Source organism: Myotis nattereri (genome assembly GCF_964212035.1).
Source record: "Myotis nattereri genome assembly, chromosome: 2".
Classification (NCBI taxonomy): Eukaryota; Metazoa; Chordata; class Mammalia; order Chiroptera; family Vespertilionidae; genus Myotis; species Myotis nattereri.
The window spans coordinates 38808621-38830568 of record NC_138076.1 but is presented as its reverse complement, the minus strand read 5'-3'; the positions used below and the strand labels follow the sequence as shown (position 1 = coordinate 38830568).

At 36.7% G+C, this 21948-nt stretch overlaps 1 protein-coding gene across 1 annotated transcript in view; it reads right to left on the bottom strand.

Moving 5' to 3' along the window:
- NALCN (sodium leak channel, non-selective) overlaps window positions 1–21948 on the bottom strand; it is a 300444-nt gene that overhangs the window by 62110 nt on the left and 216386 nt on the right. The window contains exons 16-19 of the mRNA XM_081082492.1: window positions 21315–21451; window positions 19929–20070; window positions 6544–6617; window positions 4888–4962 (exon numbers count right to left, since the gene is read on the bottom strand). Of these exons, the coding sequence (XP_080938618.1) occupies window positions 4888–4962; window positions 6544–6617; window positions 19929–20070; window positions 21315–21451 (428 nt within the window). The remainder of the gene's footprint in view (window positions 1–4887; window positions 4963–6543; window positions 6618–19928; window positions 20071–21314; window positions 21452–21948) is intronic.

The window sequence follows — 21948 nt, the reverse complement described above, 5'->3', positions numbered from 1 at the left end:
CCCTCTCCCTCTCTGATATCAATAAAAATCTATTTATAGCCCTAGCTGGTTTGATTCAGTGGATAGGACATCAGTCTGCAGACTGAAGGGTCCCAGGTTCGATTCCAGTCAGTGACACATGCCTGGGTTGTGGGCTTGATCCCTAGTGGGGGACGTGCAGGGGGCAGCCAATCAATGATTCTCTCTTATCATTGATGTTTCTAGCTCTCTTTTCCTCTCCCTTCCTCTCTGAAATCAATAAAGATATATTTAAAAATATATATGTTTATAAAAAATGATGAGAAAAACTAACCCTACATATGCCATTAACTATAATTTATTTTTTTGTAATAAGTGGCAATCAACTAAAGGTTATTCTTTAGACTTTAAAAATGATTAACACAAGTGCAGGGCCAGGAAAATTCTGTCATAGATCCAAATATCAGAATGCAAATATCATATCAGACCGAGCATTCAAAACGATTATGAATCCCTGGCTGGTGTTGCACAGTGGGTTGATCATTGTCTGGTGCACCTTAGGGTCGTTGTTTTGATTCCCAGTCAGGGCACATGCCCAGGTTGCAGGCTCCATCCCTGGTTGGGGTGCATACAGGAGGCAGCCAATGGATGTTTCTCTATCACATCAGTGTTTCTCTCTCCACTACTCCCTTACTCTCTCTATAAATCAATAAAATAATATTTTTTAAAAGGTTATGAATATATTATTCTAATTAATGAGTACTGATGGCAAACCACAAAAGAAGGGAACTTTTAAAAATAATACAAAATGTTTATTTTATTTTGACATTTCTCTATGCATTCAGCCTAGTAGGAATGATAATAGATTTTTTTAAATCAATTTCAAGGCTTTGAACTAGAGCAATCTGAGTAGCAGCAGTAATGTGTTTTAAAGCACACTGCTATTTTTATTTCATCCACTGCCTTTTGAAGGAAGCTTTCTTTAGTGGAACTAAATGGTATAGTCAAAGTCAAAGCAACAGTGAATTTTTTAAAAAAAGTTTTTATTAAATTTATTGGGATAACATTGGTTAAAAAATTATTTAGTTTTCAGGTGTACAATTCTATTATATGTCATCTGTATATTGTATTGTGTGTTCATCACGATAAGTCAAGTCTCCTTCCATCATCATTTATCCCCCCCTTTACCTTCTCCTACCTCTCTTCACCTCCTTTCCCTCTGATAATCACCACAGCATTGTCTGTGTCTACGAGTTTTTTCTTTGCTTAATCCCTTCACCTTTTCCCCCTAGCCCTCCAATCCTCTTCCCTTCTAACAGCTGTCAGTCTGTTCTCAGTATCTAAGAATCTGTTTCTATTTTGTTTGTTAGTTTATTTTGTTCAAAAGATTCCACATATAAGTGAAAGCATAATAACAGTGAATTTAATAACAACCTTGAATTTTATATATTAGGTGGTAGGACATTCTATCTCCCACAATACTCTCCAGGTTAAGTTTGAAAAAAACAATACAGATGCCCATTTGTTCCAGGTGAATCACTGCATTTAAGCATGCAACTATAGTCTAGAGATCTGTAAAAGTATCCCACCTTTGTTTCTTATTAAAGAATTCTCAAATATATCCAGAAATTCATTTCTACTTCTCAGGCATCATTAATTAAAAAAATACGTATAAGAATACAAATTAAAGATGATTACATATAGAAAAGGTGTCTTCACCAATGATTCAAATACTTCAAACTCTGGAGCCCTTCTTCTCTGAAGGATGTCTGCCTTTGTGGGCTTTCCTGTTCATAGGAAATTCCACATACTGGAATCATGTGGATCCTCGTGTCAAATGGCAGATATTTGGAAATGTGAGTCCCCTGAGAACTGAGACCACTGGCAGCCCCGTAGCTTAATTATCAATATCAAGAAGTAAGCTCTCTACATCAATATGACTTTATTATCCATTCCAGGAAATGCCTGCCCAGGAATTTAAGGCCATTAACCAATAAGTAATTCCACTGTTAGCTTCAGGAACTTTCCAAAAATCCATTCATCTGAACTATAGACTAATGAGCCAGCCTCTCTAGACAACAGGTCACTCAACTGGTCAACCAGTCACCTATAAATAATTGTACTTATCAAGACTCAGGCCAAGACTCTATCCCACTAGAGCCACTAATCCTAACCATTTAAAAAAAAAATCTTTCTAAAAATTAGTTGAATTTATTTTTTAAAAGCAATACATGTATATGATTGAAAATTCAAAAGGCATAAAATAGATTCCGGGAGAAGAGATGGAAACATAAAGTCACCATTTATTCTTCCTCTTCCCAGAAATCACCCCAAGTCAAGAAGAAAAGTGAAAAACCGAAGTGTAAAGACCATCTGATAACTGATAACTGGAGTGTGGAGCCACACCGGTAGAAAGAGCATGGAAGATAGTAAAGAGGTGGATCAGGTGGGGGTCCCGCTAGGGTGCCTGGCCAGCCTGGGTGAGGGGCTGAGGGCCATTTTCAGGCTTGCCACACCCCCTTCAAAGTCGGGGTCCCTACTGGGGTGCCAGGCCAGCCTGGGTGAGGGACTGATGGATGTTTGCAGGCTGGTCAAGCCCCACAGTGGGGACCCTCATCCCATGGGAGTGTGGCCAGCCTGGGTGAGGGGCTGAGGGCTGTTTTCAGGCTGGCCACACCCCCTTTAAGGTGGGGGTCCCTATTGGGGTGCCTGACCAGCCTGGGTGAGGGGCTGATGGCCACAGCCACGGGCTGAAAGCAGGTATCTGGGATTTATTTAACTTCTATAATTGAAACTTTGTAGCCTTGGTCTGGCTCAAAGCCTGGGTTGCCCCTGGCAACCCATGTTCCCAGCCCCTCCTTGAGCAGAAGCCACACAGGCTGGTATCTGGGATTTATTTATCTTCTATAATTGAAACTTTGTAGCCTTGAGCAGAGCTCAGAGCCAGCCAGGGCAGGCGGGAAGCTTGGCTTCCTCCATCGCCGGGGGCAACCTAAGCCTCCTGCTTGCTCCAGCTCCATGGCCACCGCCATCTTTGTGACGAACTGACGGAGTGAGGGTGTGAGGGTGTGACAGTTAATTTGCATATTACTATTTCATTAGATAGGATTGCACATTCTGGGGAGTCCTTATCCTCCTTTTTTATTTATTGAGATATAATTGACATATAACATTATATCAGTTTAGGTGTACAACATCATTATTTGATATCTGTATGTATAGTGAAATGATCTAAACTCTTATCAAGAATTTTCTGCCCCATATCAATCAGATATCCCTGCCTAAAGGCACTTAAATTCAAATCCAAAACCTTAAAAATATCGATCCTAACTATCCCTTCTGAGACATTAGTAAGACTGCTGACGTGTTGGTTTCCTTCACTGTAATAACCATTAAATTTCACTTTGCTTGATCAACAGATTACTCAGACAACATTTTCGGGCAGTCTACATGGCAAAGGCAGATAGAAAACTGAGGATCAGATAAGTGAGCTGCTCAAGGTTATAGAAAAGCAGAAACAGACACCAGTCCAGGCCTTCTAATACCGTCCAGCACCCTGTGTTACCCAAGATCGGGGTGGTGGTGGGGGGTGGTGAGGGCTGTTCTAACAGCATCTCCTCCCATCTTTAAACTCCTAGAGTCTTGCCCTAGCTGGTTTGTCTCAGTGGATAGAACACTGGCCTGTGGACTGAAGGGTGTAGGGTTCGAATCTGGTCAAGGGCGCATGCCTAGGTTGCAAGCTCGATCCCCAGTAGGGAGTGTGCAGGAAGCAGCCGATCAATGGTTCTCTCTCATCATTGATATTTCTATCTCTCTCGCTCCCTCTCTGAAATCAATAAAAATATATTAATAAATAAATAATTTTCTAGAGCCTAGGGGAGGAGAGGCTCTGGAGAGAGTGAGAAGACACAGAGAGTGGTGGAAACTTTTCCTTCTTCCCCATTTTGTGTAGGGTTTTTACAATCATTTGTCCTGAGGTGACTGTAAAGGTTTTTTTAAAATTTCTTTTGAATTTCTCTCTTTTTCTTTTTAGTTGTTGTTTATTAAAAAATAAATAAACAGCACAGAAAAATGCCCATGAACTCATAGACATGGACTCAAACTATTCTGAACTTTCTAATTTATGGGTTGGTTACATTATAATGCAGGCATGATATTATTATTATTAATTCTACTATCATTATTAGTAAAAAAAACCCAACCAAACAGTACAACCAAAGAAGCTATCCTTTTAACATTTTGCACTTGTCCTTAATTACTGCACAGACTAGTGAGCAGAGATTAGGAAAACTTTTTATAGAAGAAAAGAGCTAAATGACTATTCTAAAGATTGAATATGTGTTCTTACAATAAATCTTAATTTTTTCCTAATTGTAGCCTCTTCTGTTCTGAGATTAACTGGATGAGAGGGCTAAAGCAGCCTCAAGTAGCTCCTTCTCATCTTGTAGTATGGTACGCTGTTGCCTCTGGGTGCCCCTCAAGCTATTGCACAAGTCTGAGGGTGCCCCTAATCCCTGATGGTCTTAACTATTTTGCTCAAGTACCCCATAAATTTTCTCTTTTTAAAACCACTTATGTACATTTACAAATCAGCGATTAAATCTTCCTTTCCTTGGAGAATCTCATCCATCCAATCCATTCAATTTTATGTCATTGGGCACCTATGAAGTCCTTTTCATTGCCAAACCAACCAGCTAAATCTCTCAGAAAAAGTCTGACTTTATTTTTCAATTCAAATAACAGCCCATTGTGACAACCAAGTCATTTCTAAGGCTTAACTTTAAGTAGCTAAATTCTTGGGAGGAAGTTTTCCAGAAATTTGTCACCTGGACAATAAGGTGCTGCCTGAAAGCCATGTGGGAATAGTCCCTGTGTTTGGCAACCCAGAGGAATTTACATTTCAGATCAATACACTACACAAAGTTTCACCTTTCTTTTAGATGGATGAGTGAGAGTTTCATCTTTCCTTTGTAAACTGGGAGAGAGGTGAATGAGGAAAGGGATCTGGAAAAGAAAAAGTGGAAGATCAAATTTAAGACTGAGTTCAGAGGAAAGTGGGGCTCTGGAAGAAACTGCTTCCTTCCAAGTGTCCCTGTCTACCCATACTCCGAAAGTCTCTGGAAACCCCTAGGGAAAATTCACATCAGTGGAAAGGCAGTTATTCTGGATAGGTGAATAAGGTTGTTTTGGTCCCTACATTTTGCAGGTAGATTCTGAATACTGGGAATTACAATCTCCTTGTAGGCCATTTCTGGTTGAAGCAGAATTCTCTTCCTCATGAGCACACTGACACACCCGCAGGGCTGGTCCAGCACATGATCTGTTTTGTGTGAGTTGGGGGTAGTCTTCAAGACCCTAGGAATTGGCCTGGCCATGAGCTTGTCTAGTTACAGCTTGATAAAAACCCTGTAGTACCACATAGTGTTCAAGGCTGGCCTCATGGTGTTGTTGATGGTAATGCCAGAATTGAGCCAGTTGGAAGCACATGGAAGTTGGGACACAGGTTGTTATAAATTTGCTCAGAAGCTTTCCTGTTCCTATTTCAAGAAGACCTTTTAGGTTCATCTCATCATATTCTGTGATGATAATACAGAAGCCCCAGAAATATTTATTCTCATTTCATAAAAGGTACTCCAATACATATTCAATCCTTTGCATGAATCGCCAGCTAACATAAAAAATAAATACATTGAATATTGTCTTGATTAGTTAGAATTGGTTTTGGCATATAAATTTCAGATACTGTTAAAAAGTTGAAATAGTTTGTCAAATCATATATTCATGTTATTTTTAAATTAAGTTATACAAGTTACAGTGAGCTACATTCTTGGGAAAATACTTTAATGATTGTTCCTATTAATGAAGGTAGAGTAGAAGGGACTCCTTTCCCTTCACACAAGCTTGAAGAGAGCTTCCTGGTATCTATTTACCCATTTACCTTGTCGGTCATTCTACCTTCAGCTCCCAATATTTAACTGTGTCATTATGTACCAATAACTTACAAGTGCTTATGAATTTTTATAATGATCACATTACTTTACATTATAAAATACTCTTGTAAAATACTCTTAAGAGTGTGGCTTAATTTTCCTTTCTAATATTTCACTTCAAGGTAGATTTTATATTTCAGCATTAATATTCTATGTTTTATAAGCATTCTAAAATGAATATACTTTTGATTCTTATAGATTTTAAATAAATTGATTCTTAAAAAATCAATAAATCAGAATTACTTTTAAAAAGTTTACCCTTTTACTATTTTCCCCTTAGATTATGATTAGTCCTTTGGCTATGAAAAAAGACATGACTTGTAGGAATAAAAGTAAATATTTTCACCTTTTTGTAAAAGTTTATAATTATAATTTGTGTTTAAGTACCTGAAAATAAAATTAATGGCCAACTGAGGTAATAAAACATTACTGTTTCAGGAAAAATGTTAATGAGGTATTTGACACTGTTTGTAAGTAAATAGTTAACCAAACCTACTTTCTAGCAAAAAGCATATATTGATACTCGGATATTTCATTCATTAGAAAAGCTCTTTTTCGCTTAATATAATCCCAGTGTTTTTAAACACATTGTTACCTTAAGATTTTAGTGACTGCGGTCTCCTTTTCTAGAAGATTCCTTGCCCTGATGCTGAAAACAGACTTGCGAAGCTGTAAAATTATGAGCATGACTTTAGTTTTGTAATAAAAAAGGACTAATATACTGACAAATCATTACATCCATTAAATAGATAACACTGTTAAAATATTAAACATGAATTTTTTCAAAAAGCATCATCATCCTTGGTCAGGTAGGTCAGTGGGTTAGAGCATCATCCTGATACACCAAGGTTGCAGGTTCCATCGCCGGTCAGGGCACATAGAAGAATCAACCAATGAATGCATCAATAAGTGGAACAACAGATCAGTGTTCTCTCTCTCTCTCTCTCTCTCTCTCTCTCTCTCTCTCTCTCTCTCTCTCTTTCTCTCCCTAACAAAAAAATCAATAAAAAGCATCATCATACAATTGGTTCTATCATTTAGTTTTATTTTCTACTTTTACTTTTTTTTTTTTTAAGGCAGAACTGCAAACAAGCTTGTCCAGGTATGGGAAAGATGCATTGGCTATGCTCACTAGTAATAATGTCACCTTGATAGACTATTCAGTTTCCAAAGAATTTAACACTGAAACGAATATAGGACTCCTTATTGCCATTGTTCAAAAAAATGTTCTCTCCTCTACATTGCATCTGTGTCAGGTTTTAGGCCTGAGGCTCAATACTAATCTGAATGATAAGGATGGGGAGAAATAAGAATAGTTTGTGAGGTTTCTTCCAAGTTGATGATGATGAAATTATTCCAGGGAAAAGGACTAAAAAGAAAAATACTAGAGGCTGACTAAAAACTAGAAGATGCATTCCCTGAGCTTGGGCCTGCTTGACAGCTGCAGAAGTCAGATGGTGACAGGTATATAGGGAGCCAGGCAGAGAAAAGAACAAAGAAACACACCACCCTGAGAGAGACTCACCACAGTAACTAGAAAGTGTAACTCCAGTAGTCAGACCAAAGATAATACCTGGACAAGCAGCTGGTCATTTTGTTTAGATTAGATTTCCTGGGTACTTATTGTGAGATAGACTATTGGAGATACAGGGTAACTAGGAATCAGAGTTTTTGCTTACTAGAATTAAAAAACCTAGTTACAAAGGTAAGGCTATCACATGTGAGGTAATCAGTAAAAAGTAGGATGCAGCAGACTGTGGGAAGTGCTCAGGAGATTTATCTCAGTGCAGTGGCGGATGCAATGGCGTGAGCGCACTCCGCCTATACAAGCTTCCTCGGCACACCGGGAAGTGGCAGCGCCCGCCTGAGTAAGCCCCCTAGAGCCCCTACATAGTACCCTGATCTTCCCTACCATTGGTTGCTCTAAGGATGGTGTAAACTTCTGATTGGTCTAGAATGTTATATATGTTGCTGCACTTACACAATAAACTCAGATCTGCATCACTGAACCTGGTCTCCGGAGTCGGGCATGCTTCATTAGGACTCCGTCGGCCTCACCCCCACGGGACCCCCGGCTTCAGAAGACAGTAAAGTGCTAGGCGATATGCACAGTAGAAAAAAGAGGGGTTGTAGGACTTTGGGTGGGGAAGAAATAGATGTGCCTGAAATAGTAGGCAAAAACTTACTTGGAGAAGTGGAAATTATGGTGGGCCTTGAAGGACAGTTATGATTTCTAGAGGCCAAGGATGCTGTGAGTAAAGGACTGAAGTTGGAAATGCATGCATAAGGCGAATTAATTCGGTGCACACTGTAAGTGCTGAGCTAGGTGAGTCTTTAAGTAAGGCAAGTGGAAGAAATACTACAAAACATACCGCGTTCCAAACAAAGTTTAGGGAAGGAAAGGAAAAGCAGGAGACAGAACAATTCTGGATTCAGTAAAAATAGACCATCTAGTTTCTTTCAAACAAGAGTTAAGTAATTTGAGGTGCAAAGTTACAGAGCTCCAATCTGCAAACACATCTATAAACAAATATTGTACTGTCAACCAATATGTCCATATAGCCACAGCTGGAGAAGAACTGGTGGTCATAAATTGGTCTTTTCAGCCACAACTGACAACCTAGATAACATCAAAACTAACAATATGGCCCTGACTGGTTTGGCCCAGTGGACAGAGCGTCGGTCTGCGGACTGAAGGGTTCCAGGGTCGATTCCAGTCAAGATGTACCTTGGTTGTGGGCATATCCCCAGTAGGGGGTGTGCAGGAGGAAGCTGATCAATGTTTCTCTCTCATCGAAGTTTCTAACTCTCTATCCCTCTCCCTTCCTCTCTGTAAAAAATCAATAAAAATATATTTAAAAAAACCTAACAATATGATTTTTATATTTCACAGAAAATCTCTAATAAAAGTAAGGATCATTGAACACATTGGCAAATTTTCTCACACAAGAAAAGATGGCACTCATTTCATTCAATAATGAAAAACTGAATTGGTTTCATTATTCACTAGAATGTTCAAGAGAATAAATTAATATGTAGACAAGAAGATAAGAGTAGATGTCAGATTTTTAGAAATTACATATTCAGGGTAGCACACAGAAGGCTGTTTACCATGATATATCATGAAACTTTCTTAAATCTCCTCCCATCCCCTGAAGATGTGACTTCTGGCATTGATTTAACTTCCTTGCATGGACAGCACATCTAAGGAATGCTGTTTAGAGTCGCTGTGGAAACTGAACACACAGCTGAAGAGTCCCATCCTGGTGGCACTTCTGCTCTTTCCATACCTAAGTGCACACAGACATAAGAAAGGCCTAGGCCACAGGGAGCCTGGGACAGCAAGTTTTAGACCTAGAGTCCCATGACTCTTATTTCATCTTCACAAGACAATGACATGCCTTTGTTATCTTTCCCTAGTGTAAGGTGATGGTCTGAACTCCATCACCTATCTACTGCCCTGCAATTGAGCAGCTGCTACTTAAAACAGTGTTCTTTATGTTTGGAAAAACCTTTGCAGAAACTGTGAATAATGTTTATTACATTGTTTCTAAAATTATTTCTGTTTTGAATATCCTTTGTCCTAAACTTGAACTGATTAAAACAAAATATACTCTAAATCTGTAAAAGGGAGTATTTGAGAACTGGTTTTACCACTAACAGCAGAAATAGTGAAAAAAAATAAATATTGTAATAGGAAATTCAGATTCAGCTTTGGGATGTTCTTGAAAGGAGATACCTATATCTACATCTCTCTCTCTCTATCCATTATCATCTATATATCTCCATTTGATAGCCTAGATATGTATTTAGTTAAATATTTTATCTGTTCTGTTTTGTAGTAAATAAAAAAGCCTATAGTGATTATCTAGTTATTCCTTCAGTTTTTCTTATTTCTGTAGTATAGCTTTGCACATTTCTTTTAGTAAAGGACATTTTCTGACTCTGTCACAAGTACTTAGAGCTACACTGCTCTGCAGTGCCCTCTCCTGGTTCCAAAAGACGCTAACAGGCAATAAATAAAACACTTAAGGAATACAGAAATGTATTTCATAATAGTAATTTTAGACCTGAAATTGTAAATTTACAGCTATGAAAGGTGTAAGTAGTTGCTCATTCTGTTTATAAACATATCAAAGATGTAGGACTTAAAATGAAGGGTATGGGTGACATGTTTACATAGAGTTGCATTGAAAAAAAAAGATTAGTTAAAAAGCTTCTCTTTTTTGGTAGTTTTATTCGTTTGTAAACTGAATACATTCAATTCCACAAGATAACCATTCTTTGGCTAAGCTAATTATCAAATATAAATTAAATTTAAATGTCCAAACATATAGCGATAACCTTTTTTGTCTTAAAATTTTAATTTAAAAGATGTTTCCAGAACTGTGCACTTTAACATGAAATTCAAGAGCCTGGAAGTTCAAATCAATTTGCATAGAGTTAGTGGTTAAATAATTTGGAGCTGAAGGACACAGCAATGAATAGATCTAGCTGTTTTGTTTGCAATGTCTTTTACATATTTAAATCCAGATTCTCCATTTACAGTTGAAGATTCTGAGCCATCTAACCTATAGTTTTTGGAAGTCTGGATTTTGCTAGGTGCACATTCATGGTATAGTTCACATATTCGTCTGTCTTCCTTTAGGTTGGCAGCTGAATTCAGAGTTTTATCAGACTCAGATTTGATCCCTTTGGCAAGGCCATAGGTGGAGTCATAGTATTCATGGGCAGACATGTAATGTCTGGTTGTCTCTCTTTTTGTGATGTTAGTAGTACTGATATTCACTGCTTAGATCAGTGATTCATGCAGTTCATAAAAGTATTCCTTTTTCACTTATTAGTTGGAATACTTTTATAATAAAGTACTTCTCCTCATGTATTATTGGTTACTCATTAGTATAATTCATATGGAAAAGGCAAGATAAATTTGTGTTTTTACCTTTACTTAATTTTATGTAATTAATTGGTTTCCTATCAACCTTTTAAGGTGACCAATTATTACTATAAAAATGTCATTATGAACTCAAAGATTTAAACAGACTTCATTGGTTTCAATCCATTACAATGATATGTTATGGTAGGTCAAATGATCTCAACTGTGCTAATGGGGAGCTTTGTCAAATTGGCCCACAGGTTCTTTTGATGAGACTCTAGTCATCTTTGGCAAAGCTCCCTTGTTCTCAGCTATGACAAGTTGTTCCAAACTCATCTTATACATGGTCTATTCCAAATCAACAACTTTCTCTGAAAAGCTCTGGTTTATTTGTTGAGAAATGGTGTTTCAAGTTCATAATCTAGACTCCAATGACAATCATTGATGCAGTTATTCATTGTTTTGAGGATTTTGCCTGAGATTATTCTACTATTTTCCATTTAAATTCAGGACATAAAGTTTTTACCTAATCTCTTCTATATGACATCAGTATCTCCTTCCTGCCCCATTAAGACTCTTGATTATCAAGGACATAGAGGATGACAGAATTAGATTATCTCATAATTACTCATTAGTTTTATTTCACATTTCATAGACAGTATCTCAGAATTACAATACCAATTCTAAAACAAAAATAAAATTAAGGAATATTTTTAAAGTGTTTTTATATATTCTTCCCGTTCTCCTCTTTTATTTGTATATAAGTACTGTGCTCATATTAGCAGAGCAGAGCAAATAGCTATTACATTTTTTATTCTTCATTTTAATTCTCATGTAGTCATTTAATTATATCTTGAATGCTTACCACTACTTCTTATGTCAATGTCTTAGGGTCATTTTTGGAGTTCATTTTGGTTGTCCAAAGCATGTTTTTTAGTAGTTTCCTCAGGAATGGTTTGTGAGAACAATATTACTGATATCTTACATTACTTACATTCTTACATCTTGTTAACATTCTTTTGCCACTTGTAAACTTAAGGCTTCTTAATTTTTTGTTGAATATGATGCAGATTTATAACTTGTATTAGTCTTTTCAAGGAACAAAATTTTAGTTTTATTGATATTATTTATTGCTTTTTTCCTCATTTGACTAATATCTGCTTTTATCTTTATTACTTCTTTCCTTCTGCTGTTTTCATGGTTGATATTATTCTAAATATTTGATTGAATACTTGGAATATTGTCAGCCTTTCTATGTTTACTAAATATACAAGGCTATATTTTCCCTCGAAAAAATGCCTTTAGCTAATTCTCACAAATTTGATACATATCACATTCATTATTTTTCAGTTCTAGATACTTTTTATTTCCATTGTGGTTTCTTCTATACTCCCTCAGTTATTTAGAAGTGGTTTTAAAATTTCCAAATGTGTGGGTATCTACTGTGGTTATTATTTGGTTTCTAATTTTATTACATCTTGGTTAAATAATTTCTTCTCTGGGATATTAATTTGGTTTATATTTAGAATTTCTTTGTGACACAGTAAGTGGTCATGTTTTGTAAATCATTCGTTTGTTCTTATATCAGAATGTGTAACCTCTGGTCATTGAATGAAGAACTGTATAAATGACGATTACATAAAACTGGTCAATTGTGTATTTCATATCCTATAAATCTTTATTAATTTATTTAGCTCTTTGATCATGTGTTGAGATGGTATATAAATAGTTTAAACTTATTCTTAAAATTAATCCTCATAGGTAGATATTATTATTTCTTTTACAAATAAGAAATTAGAGGCCCATAGAAATTAGGTTGTTTAAGGTTACCGAGATAATAACTGCAGAATTATGATGAGAGCTCTGGATTAGCTTCAATGTTCCTCTCTTTTCACTACATCATGGTGTCTATGTAAAATGTCACTAGGTTTGTCCTGGCTGGCGTTGTGCAATGGTTAGAGCACTGGCGTGTGCACCGAAGGGTTGTGGGTTTGATTCACAGTCAAGGGCATGTACCTGGGTTGCAGGTTTGATCCTTGGTTGCAAGAGGTAATCAATCGATGTGATGTTTCTCCCCCCCCCCCCCACCCTTTCACTCTAAAAAAAACAATGGAAAAGATGTCATTAGGTTTAACAGTATTAAAAAAGCATTTTCCATACAATACTGTAATATTGTCTGCTTGACTTGAAAGATTTGCTTTACTCACATGTAAGTTCTTCTTTATCTTATATCCTACTGTAGAATCTGTACTAGCCAATTTTTTCTTTATTCTATCTATATATGCCCAATTTATTTCCAGAATAACAATCCTGAAACACTAAAAGAGATCAATGAACTTTTCTAAGCCATTAAAGCCAGCATGGCTATAAGTATTTATATTATACATTTACTGATTCCTTAACATCAGGGCCCTATCAAGTCTTTCAATTAAGTAGGATATTAATTCAATTTATTCAAACACCCGGGAGTAACCACAGACCCATTAGGGAATATCAGATTCTTTTGGAGTGGTGCAGTGCTTAGACATAAAAAATAGTAGTTTCACTTTAAAATGAAGCCATTAATATTTATTTGAGAAAGAAAACAACAAATACTATACGTATTTGACTAACTTTTCTGATTTGGAGTTGCTAACAATACATTTCTGTTTCTAACTGGGAAAAGGTGTAAAGGCCCTATTTTTATTTTCTCACTTTTAAAAATATTAATGGATTGATAAGTACAGGAAAATGTTTATAAAAATATGATCATAGCCCTGGCCAGCGTGGCTAAGTTGGTTGGGCATCATCCTGTGTACTGAAGGGTTGCTGGTTCAATTCCCAGTTTGGGCACATGTCCAGGTTTCAAGCTCGATCCCAGGTGCCAGAAGCAGCCGATCAGCATTTCACTCTTGCATCGATATTTCTCTTTCTGCCTCCCTCTCCATTCCTCTCTCTCTAAAGAATCAATACAAAATCTTTTAAAAATATATGATGATAAAGCACAAAATCAAGGTTCAATGAGCAGGGCTTGATGCATGTCATTTCTGCTGGAAAGGTATTGTGTAATTATTGTTATGAGCCACTTTATTGAATAAGTCTCCCACATAAAATATAATAATTAAAAATAAGCAATTACTTAAATTACATAGGCTGATGCCTCATTTGTCTATATTTGAATTTTTCATGCACCTGTGAACTGAAAATTAGTATCAAGGTGCATATGACAGATCATGTGTATGGCAAGATCTTTCTATAAAGTAAAGTTTTTATAAAATTGACATTATGCTTGGAAAGAAAACATTTTAAAATTTGGTGTAGGTGGCAGCAAGATCAAAAGTCATATTATAATGTACATACAGGTGAATAGCATTATATCAAATATGTCTTAGAATGTGAATTTTGTAAAAAGAGATGATAGATTTCTGATCTTAAATTATTTCAACACTGTAAATTCTGAATCCTGAAAAAACACACCAGGAATAAAAATTAAAATATATAAATATAAATGTGTATGTGTGCGTGTGCATGCATACACACACACACACACACACACACACACATCTTCACTCCTTCTTTGGGCTCCTGGGAACCCCATACATGTCAATCCCTACTCTATATATGACACACCTTTTTATCTTTCTGTTAATTTCACTAGGTCATATGTTCCATATGGTAAGGATTGTATATTTCTTGTCCATTATATTTCCCTTCACTGCACATAGTTTGTTTTTGAAATATATTTCAAGAATGAATAAACTTCTTAATATTAAAAGATGACTTGCCCTAGAGGTTTTGGCTCAGTGGATAGAGCACTGGCCCACAGTCTGAAGGGTCCTGGGTTCAATTCTAGTCAATGGCATGTACCTTAGTTGCAGGCTTCATCCCCAGCCCTGGCCAGAGTACATGTGGGAAACAACCAATTGATGTGTTTCTCTCACACTGATTCTCTCTATGTTTCTCCCACTCCCTTCCACTCTCTCTAAAAATCAATGGAAAAATATCATTGGATGAGAATTAACAACAACAACAACAACAACAAAATGACTCTCTTTTCTGTTCTACACATTTTTTTTTAACAAAAGGAATCCTTGAAATAAATGTGAATGACATAAAAATTACAAGGGGGGAATAGTTGGTTTGAAATGTATCAATTCACTTGATATATAGAAAAACACTGCACAACTAGAAAGAAACTAAATGACTGGAAACTTAATTGGCTTGACTTTTTTGTACTTGAATTTTATGACAATGCATTAGTCACTAAGGTAGTAGCCTGTCATTGCAGATTTGGCCAAATCTTCTACACCTTACATCAGCTAGACTAGAGCAGTGGTCGGCAAACTGTGGCTCGCGAGTCACATGCGGCTCCTTGGCCCCTTGAGTGTGGCTCTTCCTAAGCCTTAGGAGTACCCTAAATAAGTTAATAACAATGTACCTACCTATATAGTTTAAGTTTAAAAAATTTGGCTCTCAAAAGAAATTTCAATCGTTGTACTGTTGATATTTGGCTCTGTTGACTAATGAGTTTGCCGACCACTGGACTAATGTAATGATACTGATGATACAAAAAATGAGGGGATGGCGATATCCTCAATTATTGAAAAAAAATAGCTGTGTTTAATATACAATACTTATTGGTAAGAAACTGTAACATATGGTAGTTAAATTTAAATTATAGAAGTAAAAGATAAAATGACTTTAAGGTTATAGCTCATATAAACAGAAAGACAAAGATTGAAAATTTGCAGAGATTTTTTTAAAAAATGAAGGAATTTATGATTCTGGGAGAAAATGCCAGATGCTCGTAACCATGCAGCTGTTTGTGCATTTAAAATCCATGGTAGTGTAATGCAAGGGAGCAGGTCTCCAATTATGATTCAGTTGTGTGTGAACTTCAGGTCCAAATAACAAGAACATCAGCAGCAGCAGAAACTACAACTCGTTGAGGTTGCCACATCACTTAATGGGAAACAGAACTTATAAGCAAAACTATACTCAGAAGTAGAAACAAATGTAAATTTCATATATAGGTTTAAATGCAACCTCAGCTCTCTGACACCTGTTTTGGAGACAGTACCAAAGCCTCTTGAGTAAAAGCCTTCCATATTGCCTATAAAAGATGTGTAATCCTAGACTGATTTACTTTGATTCTCAATGCATGTACATAGAAGGAATGCAAACAAATTACATATAACCTCAAACTAAAAATGACCACACGATTAAATGTTCTTTTAAAAAAATCACTGATAGGGAATTCCTACTTTCCTGTTAGTTAAAAGCAGTAAAATGTGTTTTTTACCCAGGACCCAGCACACTGTTTGCATTTAAAGATCCTCAATAAACTACCTATATAGTTTAAGTTTAAAAAATTTGGCTCTCAAAAGAAATTTCAATCGTTGTACTGTTGATATTTGGCTCTGTTGACTAATGAGTTTGCCGACCACTGGCTTAATCACTCTCACTCCCCCTGCCCCATAGCCTGTGTTGTCAGGTCTGGTCCCCCCCGCCGCCCCCCCCCCCCTTCACTTGTGATCTTTAGTTTCCTGGGACTCTGCTTTCCCTGGCAAAAGTGCTTCCCTGTAGGGTAGTGAAGTTTCCCCTTCCCGGTAATCATTAAGGGAAAGGTTTTATTTTATTGTTTCTTTGTCATATTATAGAATCCCTGATAAGCCAGACTTTCATTTTCTTTTTATTTCTTACCACTCTTTGAGGAAAAACAGTCTCCAATTGTGTTGGTGTTGGAAGAATTTTTTCACATAAAGTGAAGTGCCTTGCCATCCATATGACAGTGACTGGAATTTCCGAAGACAACTAGGATTGTAATGGAAATTTCCTAATACTTTACTGGGGAGCTAATCTCTGTTCAGGATTTTTGTTGGTGTTTATGTATTTTTGCTTTTAAGTGGCTCTAGGGTTTCTTAATAAAAGTGAAAAGGGCTTGCCATATTAAAAAATGAAAATACCAAACTGCTTTCTCTCTGATTTCTGCTTCCTGCACATCTTCCCCACTGATGTTCAGGGGTGGGATTGCCTGGTTTGAGTTCCCTGGCCCAGCGGCACTCAACAAGGATGATGAGTCCTAAGTGTTCACGAAGAACTCCAGTAACTGATGGAGCTGGAGTGAACGATGTTGTTAAGTTTACTGTTCTGGCAACCTAAGCTTTAAGAATGGATGGCCACACGGGTAAGTCTTCTTGCTGCTGCCACACTGGGTAGCAGCCACTAAGATGAAGAGAAAATACATTCTCTATATCCCACTTTCTGCATTGCAGCATTTACCCAGATCATGAAGGCTGTTAAGGGGATAAACAATATTATTCCAACTAGGCTTTCATGGGAATGAAGGGTAGCCTAACCATTATTGACAATTTATTTTTCTTATATAAGATCCTGTATTGTATGTTTCAATCAACTGACCTTATAGATTGGGGACCGCCAACCCTCTTCAACAATTCTAGTTTCTTTTAGATGCTGAGTGACTTGGCTATCACCAAGAAGCAGGGTATTGCCAGTTCACTGTATTTTAGGAGATTATGAGGAAGGCTCAAGTATAAGATTACAGAATACAACTATAATTATCCTCTTACTTTCAGTTAATTAAAGATAACTGTTAAATGAGAAGATTTTTAAAAAGCCCCCAAAATATAAGGACACAAAGAAATCAGAAATGGCATATGAAGTTCTCTGAGTGTAACCCAAGACAAAGATCCCCTAGGAGAGATGCTGGTGGCACACAAAAGGGTATGACAAATTCTCCTTAAACTCCACTCACAACCCTCCACACCTGCCAAGAATCTTTTAAATATTTTCCTTACCTATTTCAAAACATGCTGTTCAAATTTTTGAAAAACATTATGTTTCCTTTTAGAGAGAAAATATGTTTTCTGGACTATAATTTAACTAGAGGCCCGGTGCACGAACTCATGCATGGGTGGGGTCTGCGGGCCTGCCCTGATAGGGGCCGATAGGGACAGGCTGGCAGGGGGAGGGGCTACGGTGGTTGGCTGGCCGGCCCTGCCCCCTGGTTAAACTCCCGGTCGAGGGGACAATTTGCATATTAGCCTTTTATTATATAGGGTTTTGTGTTTCCAGTGGGATAATGTTACTAGTGATTTTTAAAAAGCATGTTCTGGATTTCACAGTTTGGGCATAAATGATATCAGCTCTCCACACTCTTCCTGGAGAGAGCTGGCCACAACCCTATGTGAGGGTTCAGTTCACACCTCTGGCTTAACATCTTTTGAAATAAAATTTAGGAAATAAGCATTCCTAGTATGTAAAATGCAATTTCAGACTCATTGGATGAAACCAGGCCATTTTTATCCTCTCACCAGATTATTAGCTGACATATGAACTTTTGCATCCATGCCCTATACATAGTATTGAGTGAAATATAATTGTGGAGAATAAAGGAGACATATTTAATAATAATAAAAAGAGTTTAAGTACTTAAGGTGAGTTAAGAGTACTGCATATGCATGTGTGCACATACACACATTTCATAACTTGTCACTCAAAATTTAAAAGCAAAGGATGATCTTAGTTGAGACAAAATTAGTGACCTGGAAGATCAAGCTGAACAAATATTTTAAAGCACAGAAGAAAAATAGAGAGACAACAATCATAAGAGAAAATGAGGAGGGGGAAAAAAAGAGTAGATGGAAAAGTAATAATTGAATAAATAATAAACATTTTCCTGACAAATATCTTAGTCTGCCAACTGAGAAGACTTCCTAATTTGGACAGTTCAAATGATAAAAGGCATACAAAGAATATCACAGTAAAGTTCTGAACTCTAAGGATGCTCAGAAAGTCTTACAACCTTCCCCCAAGAAATCAGAAAACCAACCAACCAACAACAACATAAATCTTTCAAGTGAAGAAAAAAAAAGAAATTGACATTAGATTCTCAATCTATAATGTTGGAATCTATGCTATAGAAGAATGAAATCCTTTGATGATTAAAAGAAAATCTATAGTAATAAAAGCATAATATACTAATTAGACCGATGTCCTTCTGGACGTACTTCCTTCCGGACAAAGCCGCAGCAGGTGGGGGGTTGAGGCAGAGGTGGCTGCCGCAGTGGTAGGGGCCAAGGCCCTTGCATGAATTTCGTGCATCGGGCCTCTAGTAAATAAATAAAAATCCTTGAACAAGAACAGACACGTTGCAAAAGAAATGATGATCATAATAATTGAGAACATAATCACTAAACTACAGCAGAAAACAGAGGAATTGGCAGGGGGATGATAAGGGGGAGAAGTTCAAGTTTGAGTAGGGGATGGTGGGAAAGAAGGAGAGGAGAAAAGCAAAGGTACTCTGATAATATAACCCCTATGGGGTAGGAGGGAAATGGGGGGAGAAACAGAGAATGTTGGAAAATGAAAGAGTTGGTATTTTATTTTTACATGATGATAGAGAAATATGTATTTGATTATAAACAAAAAGGGCATCGAGGATTTAAAGAAATGAAAAATAAACTAAGACTTACGAGGAGAAATACTTGCAAGTAAATTAGATGCCTTTGCAAACTCTCATCTTTAATCTCATTTAATCATCGATCTTTCATGTTCTAACAGTGGAATATGAGAAAAAAAATTCCATATCACTTTTCAAATGGCAAAGAAATAGGTAAATCAGAGCATGAGTTAGATAATGTGTCTAAGAAAATTCCTGCCACTTTCTAAGCACTCAATAAGTGGTAATTATTTTGACTGATTTTAGAGAAACTTGCTCTGGTTATTCTCCCTGGAGTATAACAACTGAAATAAGCATCGTTTCTTGCAAAAGGGCAACAGACAGGCAACCGTTAAACCTGGGCTGAACCGTAGAGACCTGAGCCCTTCCTGCTGCAGGTGAGAAAATGCAGATTAGAGGAGGGAACTGACCTGTTCCAAGTCACACTTCTGCTACATGGCATGGCTCGAATGCTCACTTATAGAAATCCAAAATTTAAATTTATAAACTAAGCAATGTTAGGTGTAATGATTCCTTCTACAAATAAATGTTTCTCGTTATTTTCCTGAGACATTAGATTTCAGAACCCCACACAGTTCTGTGGTTTTGTCCTCTAACATATGCGCTTAAGAAAAATGTGGTTATTAGAGACAGTGGTGCTTACTTTTTGGTCAATGTATTTGTTGTCCTCAATTGCAGACCGTTTGGAGTGATCACATGATGAGGAAGAGGCTGACGGAAGGCTTCTTAAGAGGCAGCAAGTGTCCTGTTGCTGGCGGTCAATAAACTGCTTCATAAAACTTTCCCTTTGCAAATGAAGTAGACATACATGAAGCATTATTGATGAGATGAAGCAAGTGGTGGCATTTTGCTTAAGCTATAATAAAGCACTGACAAAGTTCGTAGACAGCAAAATATGCCATAGATGAATTACCAAAGTAATGAATTTAGAGAAAGTTTCCTAAATCTTGGTCATTACTGCTTTACAAAGGTAATGTCCCTGAAATAACTTAAAAGATACTATGAGTTTGGTAATTCATAGTATCTTTTAATCCTATTGTGGTAGTAAGATACTTTTTCCCCTTCAAAGACTTGAAAGAATTAGTTCATTTCTCTGAACTTCCAATCATTTTAAGAATCTCTGAGAGATAATTTTGCATTTAAAGACTCAAAATAACTCAAAAAAAGTTACTTCATCTGATCTCTACAGCATGGTGAGAATTAAAATAACATCTTTTCAAATAACCACTAATCTTGTATCTAATTTACATGTCTTTTATACCTCATATTTTCAGCTTTTAAATTTTTTAAATAATCAGAAATGCAAAATATATTTCTATTTGAATTTTAAATATTATTGTACCACCTCTAGTCTCATACTTTTATAACGGCCCCATAGAATTGTTTTTAAAACCAGTTACATAATAAGGTCATATTTCATAGTACCCTGGTTCTGTTTGTAATTTTTGACCAATAACTGAAAGAATTTCCTTTAATTTTTTAAAATAAGTGTTTTAAAGCATCTTCTATGCAACTGTATAATTGGAGGGCAAAATGGTAGAAAATCAAATTGGCGTGAGTGGGGAATGCCATGGTTCTTCTATCAAAAAGAGGAAGACAAATTATATTGTAATCAGACATGGCACCCTAGACAATGCTCTTACAGTAGTACGGAAACCTGCCAGTGCCATTTCTCTACGGATTTGAAAACAGAAGGGCCTCAGTTGAGGGTCAGAAGTGGATGTCTATCTGCCATCTCTGTGACCTCAATGACCTTCGCCAGTTACCTGGGAAGTCAAATCCCTGAGGAGCATCTCAGGGAGGAGCAGTGGGTAGCAGCCTTCTTGCTAAGGCTAATATACTTGTCAGATGACACTGCTCTGAGTATGCTGCTTAAAGGGGTCAGTGGTTTGTAAACACAGAGTGAGTAGAAAGACAGAGAATAACTTTAAAAAATCCACAACCACATGAGTTTGAAAGAAGGGCTGAATCAGATGTAAGATGAGTCATTTACAGTATATCTGAGATAAACAAAGAAATACGTTCATACCTGATTTTAGGAACTGTAAAATCTGAAGGAAGCTTTGAGATTTTCACCATCTGCGGTCTGTTTGGAAATTTCTCAAAGATTCGAAGACGCAGAGGGAGTTTTTCTTTGGTATCTGCATTTGCTTCACTTTGCTTTAACTAAAGAAAAAATAGAAAGAAGGAGAAAAGGGAGGAAACTATAGTGCTGTAAGTCATAGATTATGAATTTTTTTGAATCAAAGAAACAAGAGTTGTTACATGAAGACACAGTAGATGGCAGCAAAGAGCTACCAAGTATACTTCTGTCCCTGCCCTCCGTTGCTCTCTGAGCGCTCAAACTGAGCATGGGAAAACCAAAACAAAACCAAAACTAAACAAAAATCTAAACCAGAAAAAAAAATTAGAAGAAAAAAAATTATGTGGTTTTATTCCCAAATGTAGGCCCCTTTTCATACCAAACATTTTTTATTGTTGACTTATTTATCACTAACATAACCAAACAAAATGTGTTTTATAATTGTGTGCTAGAATTAGAATCCAAACGGATAAAATAATAAATGAAAATCCTAAGTAGTACTACTTGAAAAGAGGGAAAATGTGAAGAAAATTGGTCACTTATTGTAGCAGATTAAAAAGAAAAGCTCAAAATGGAAACA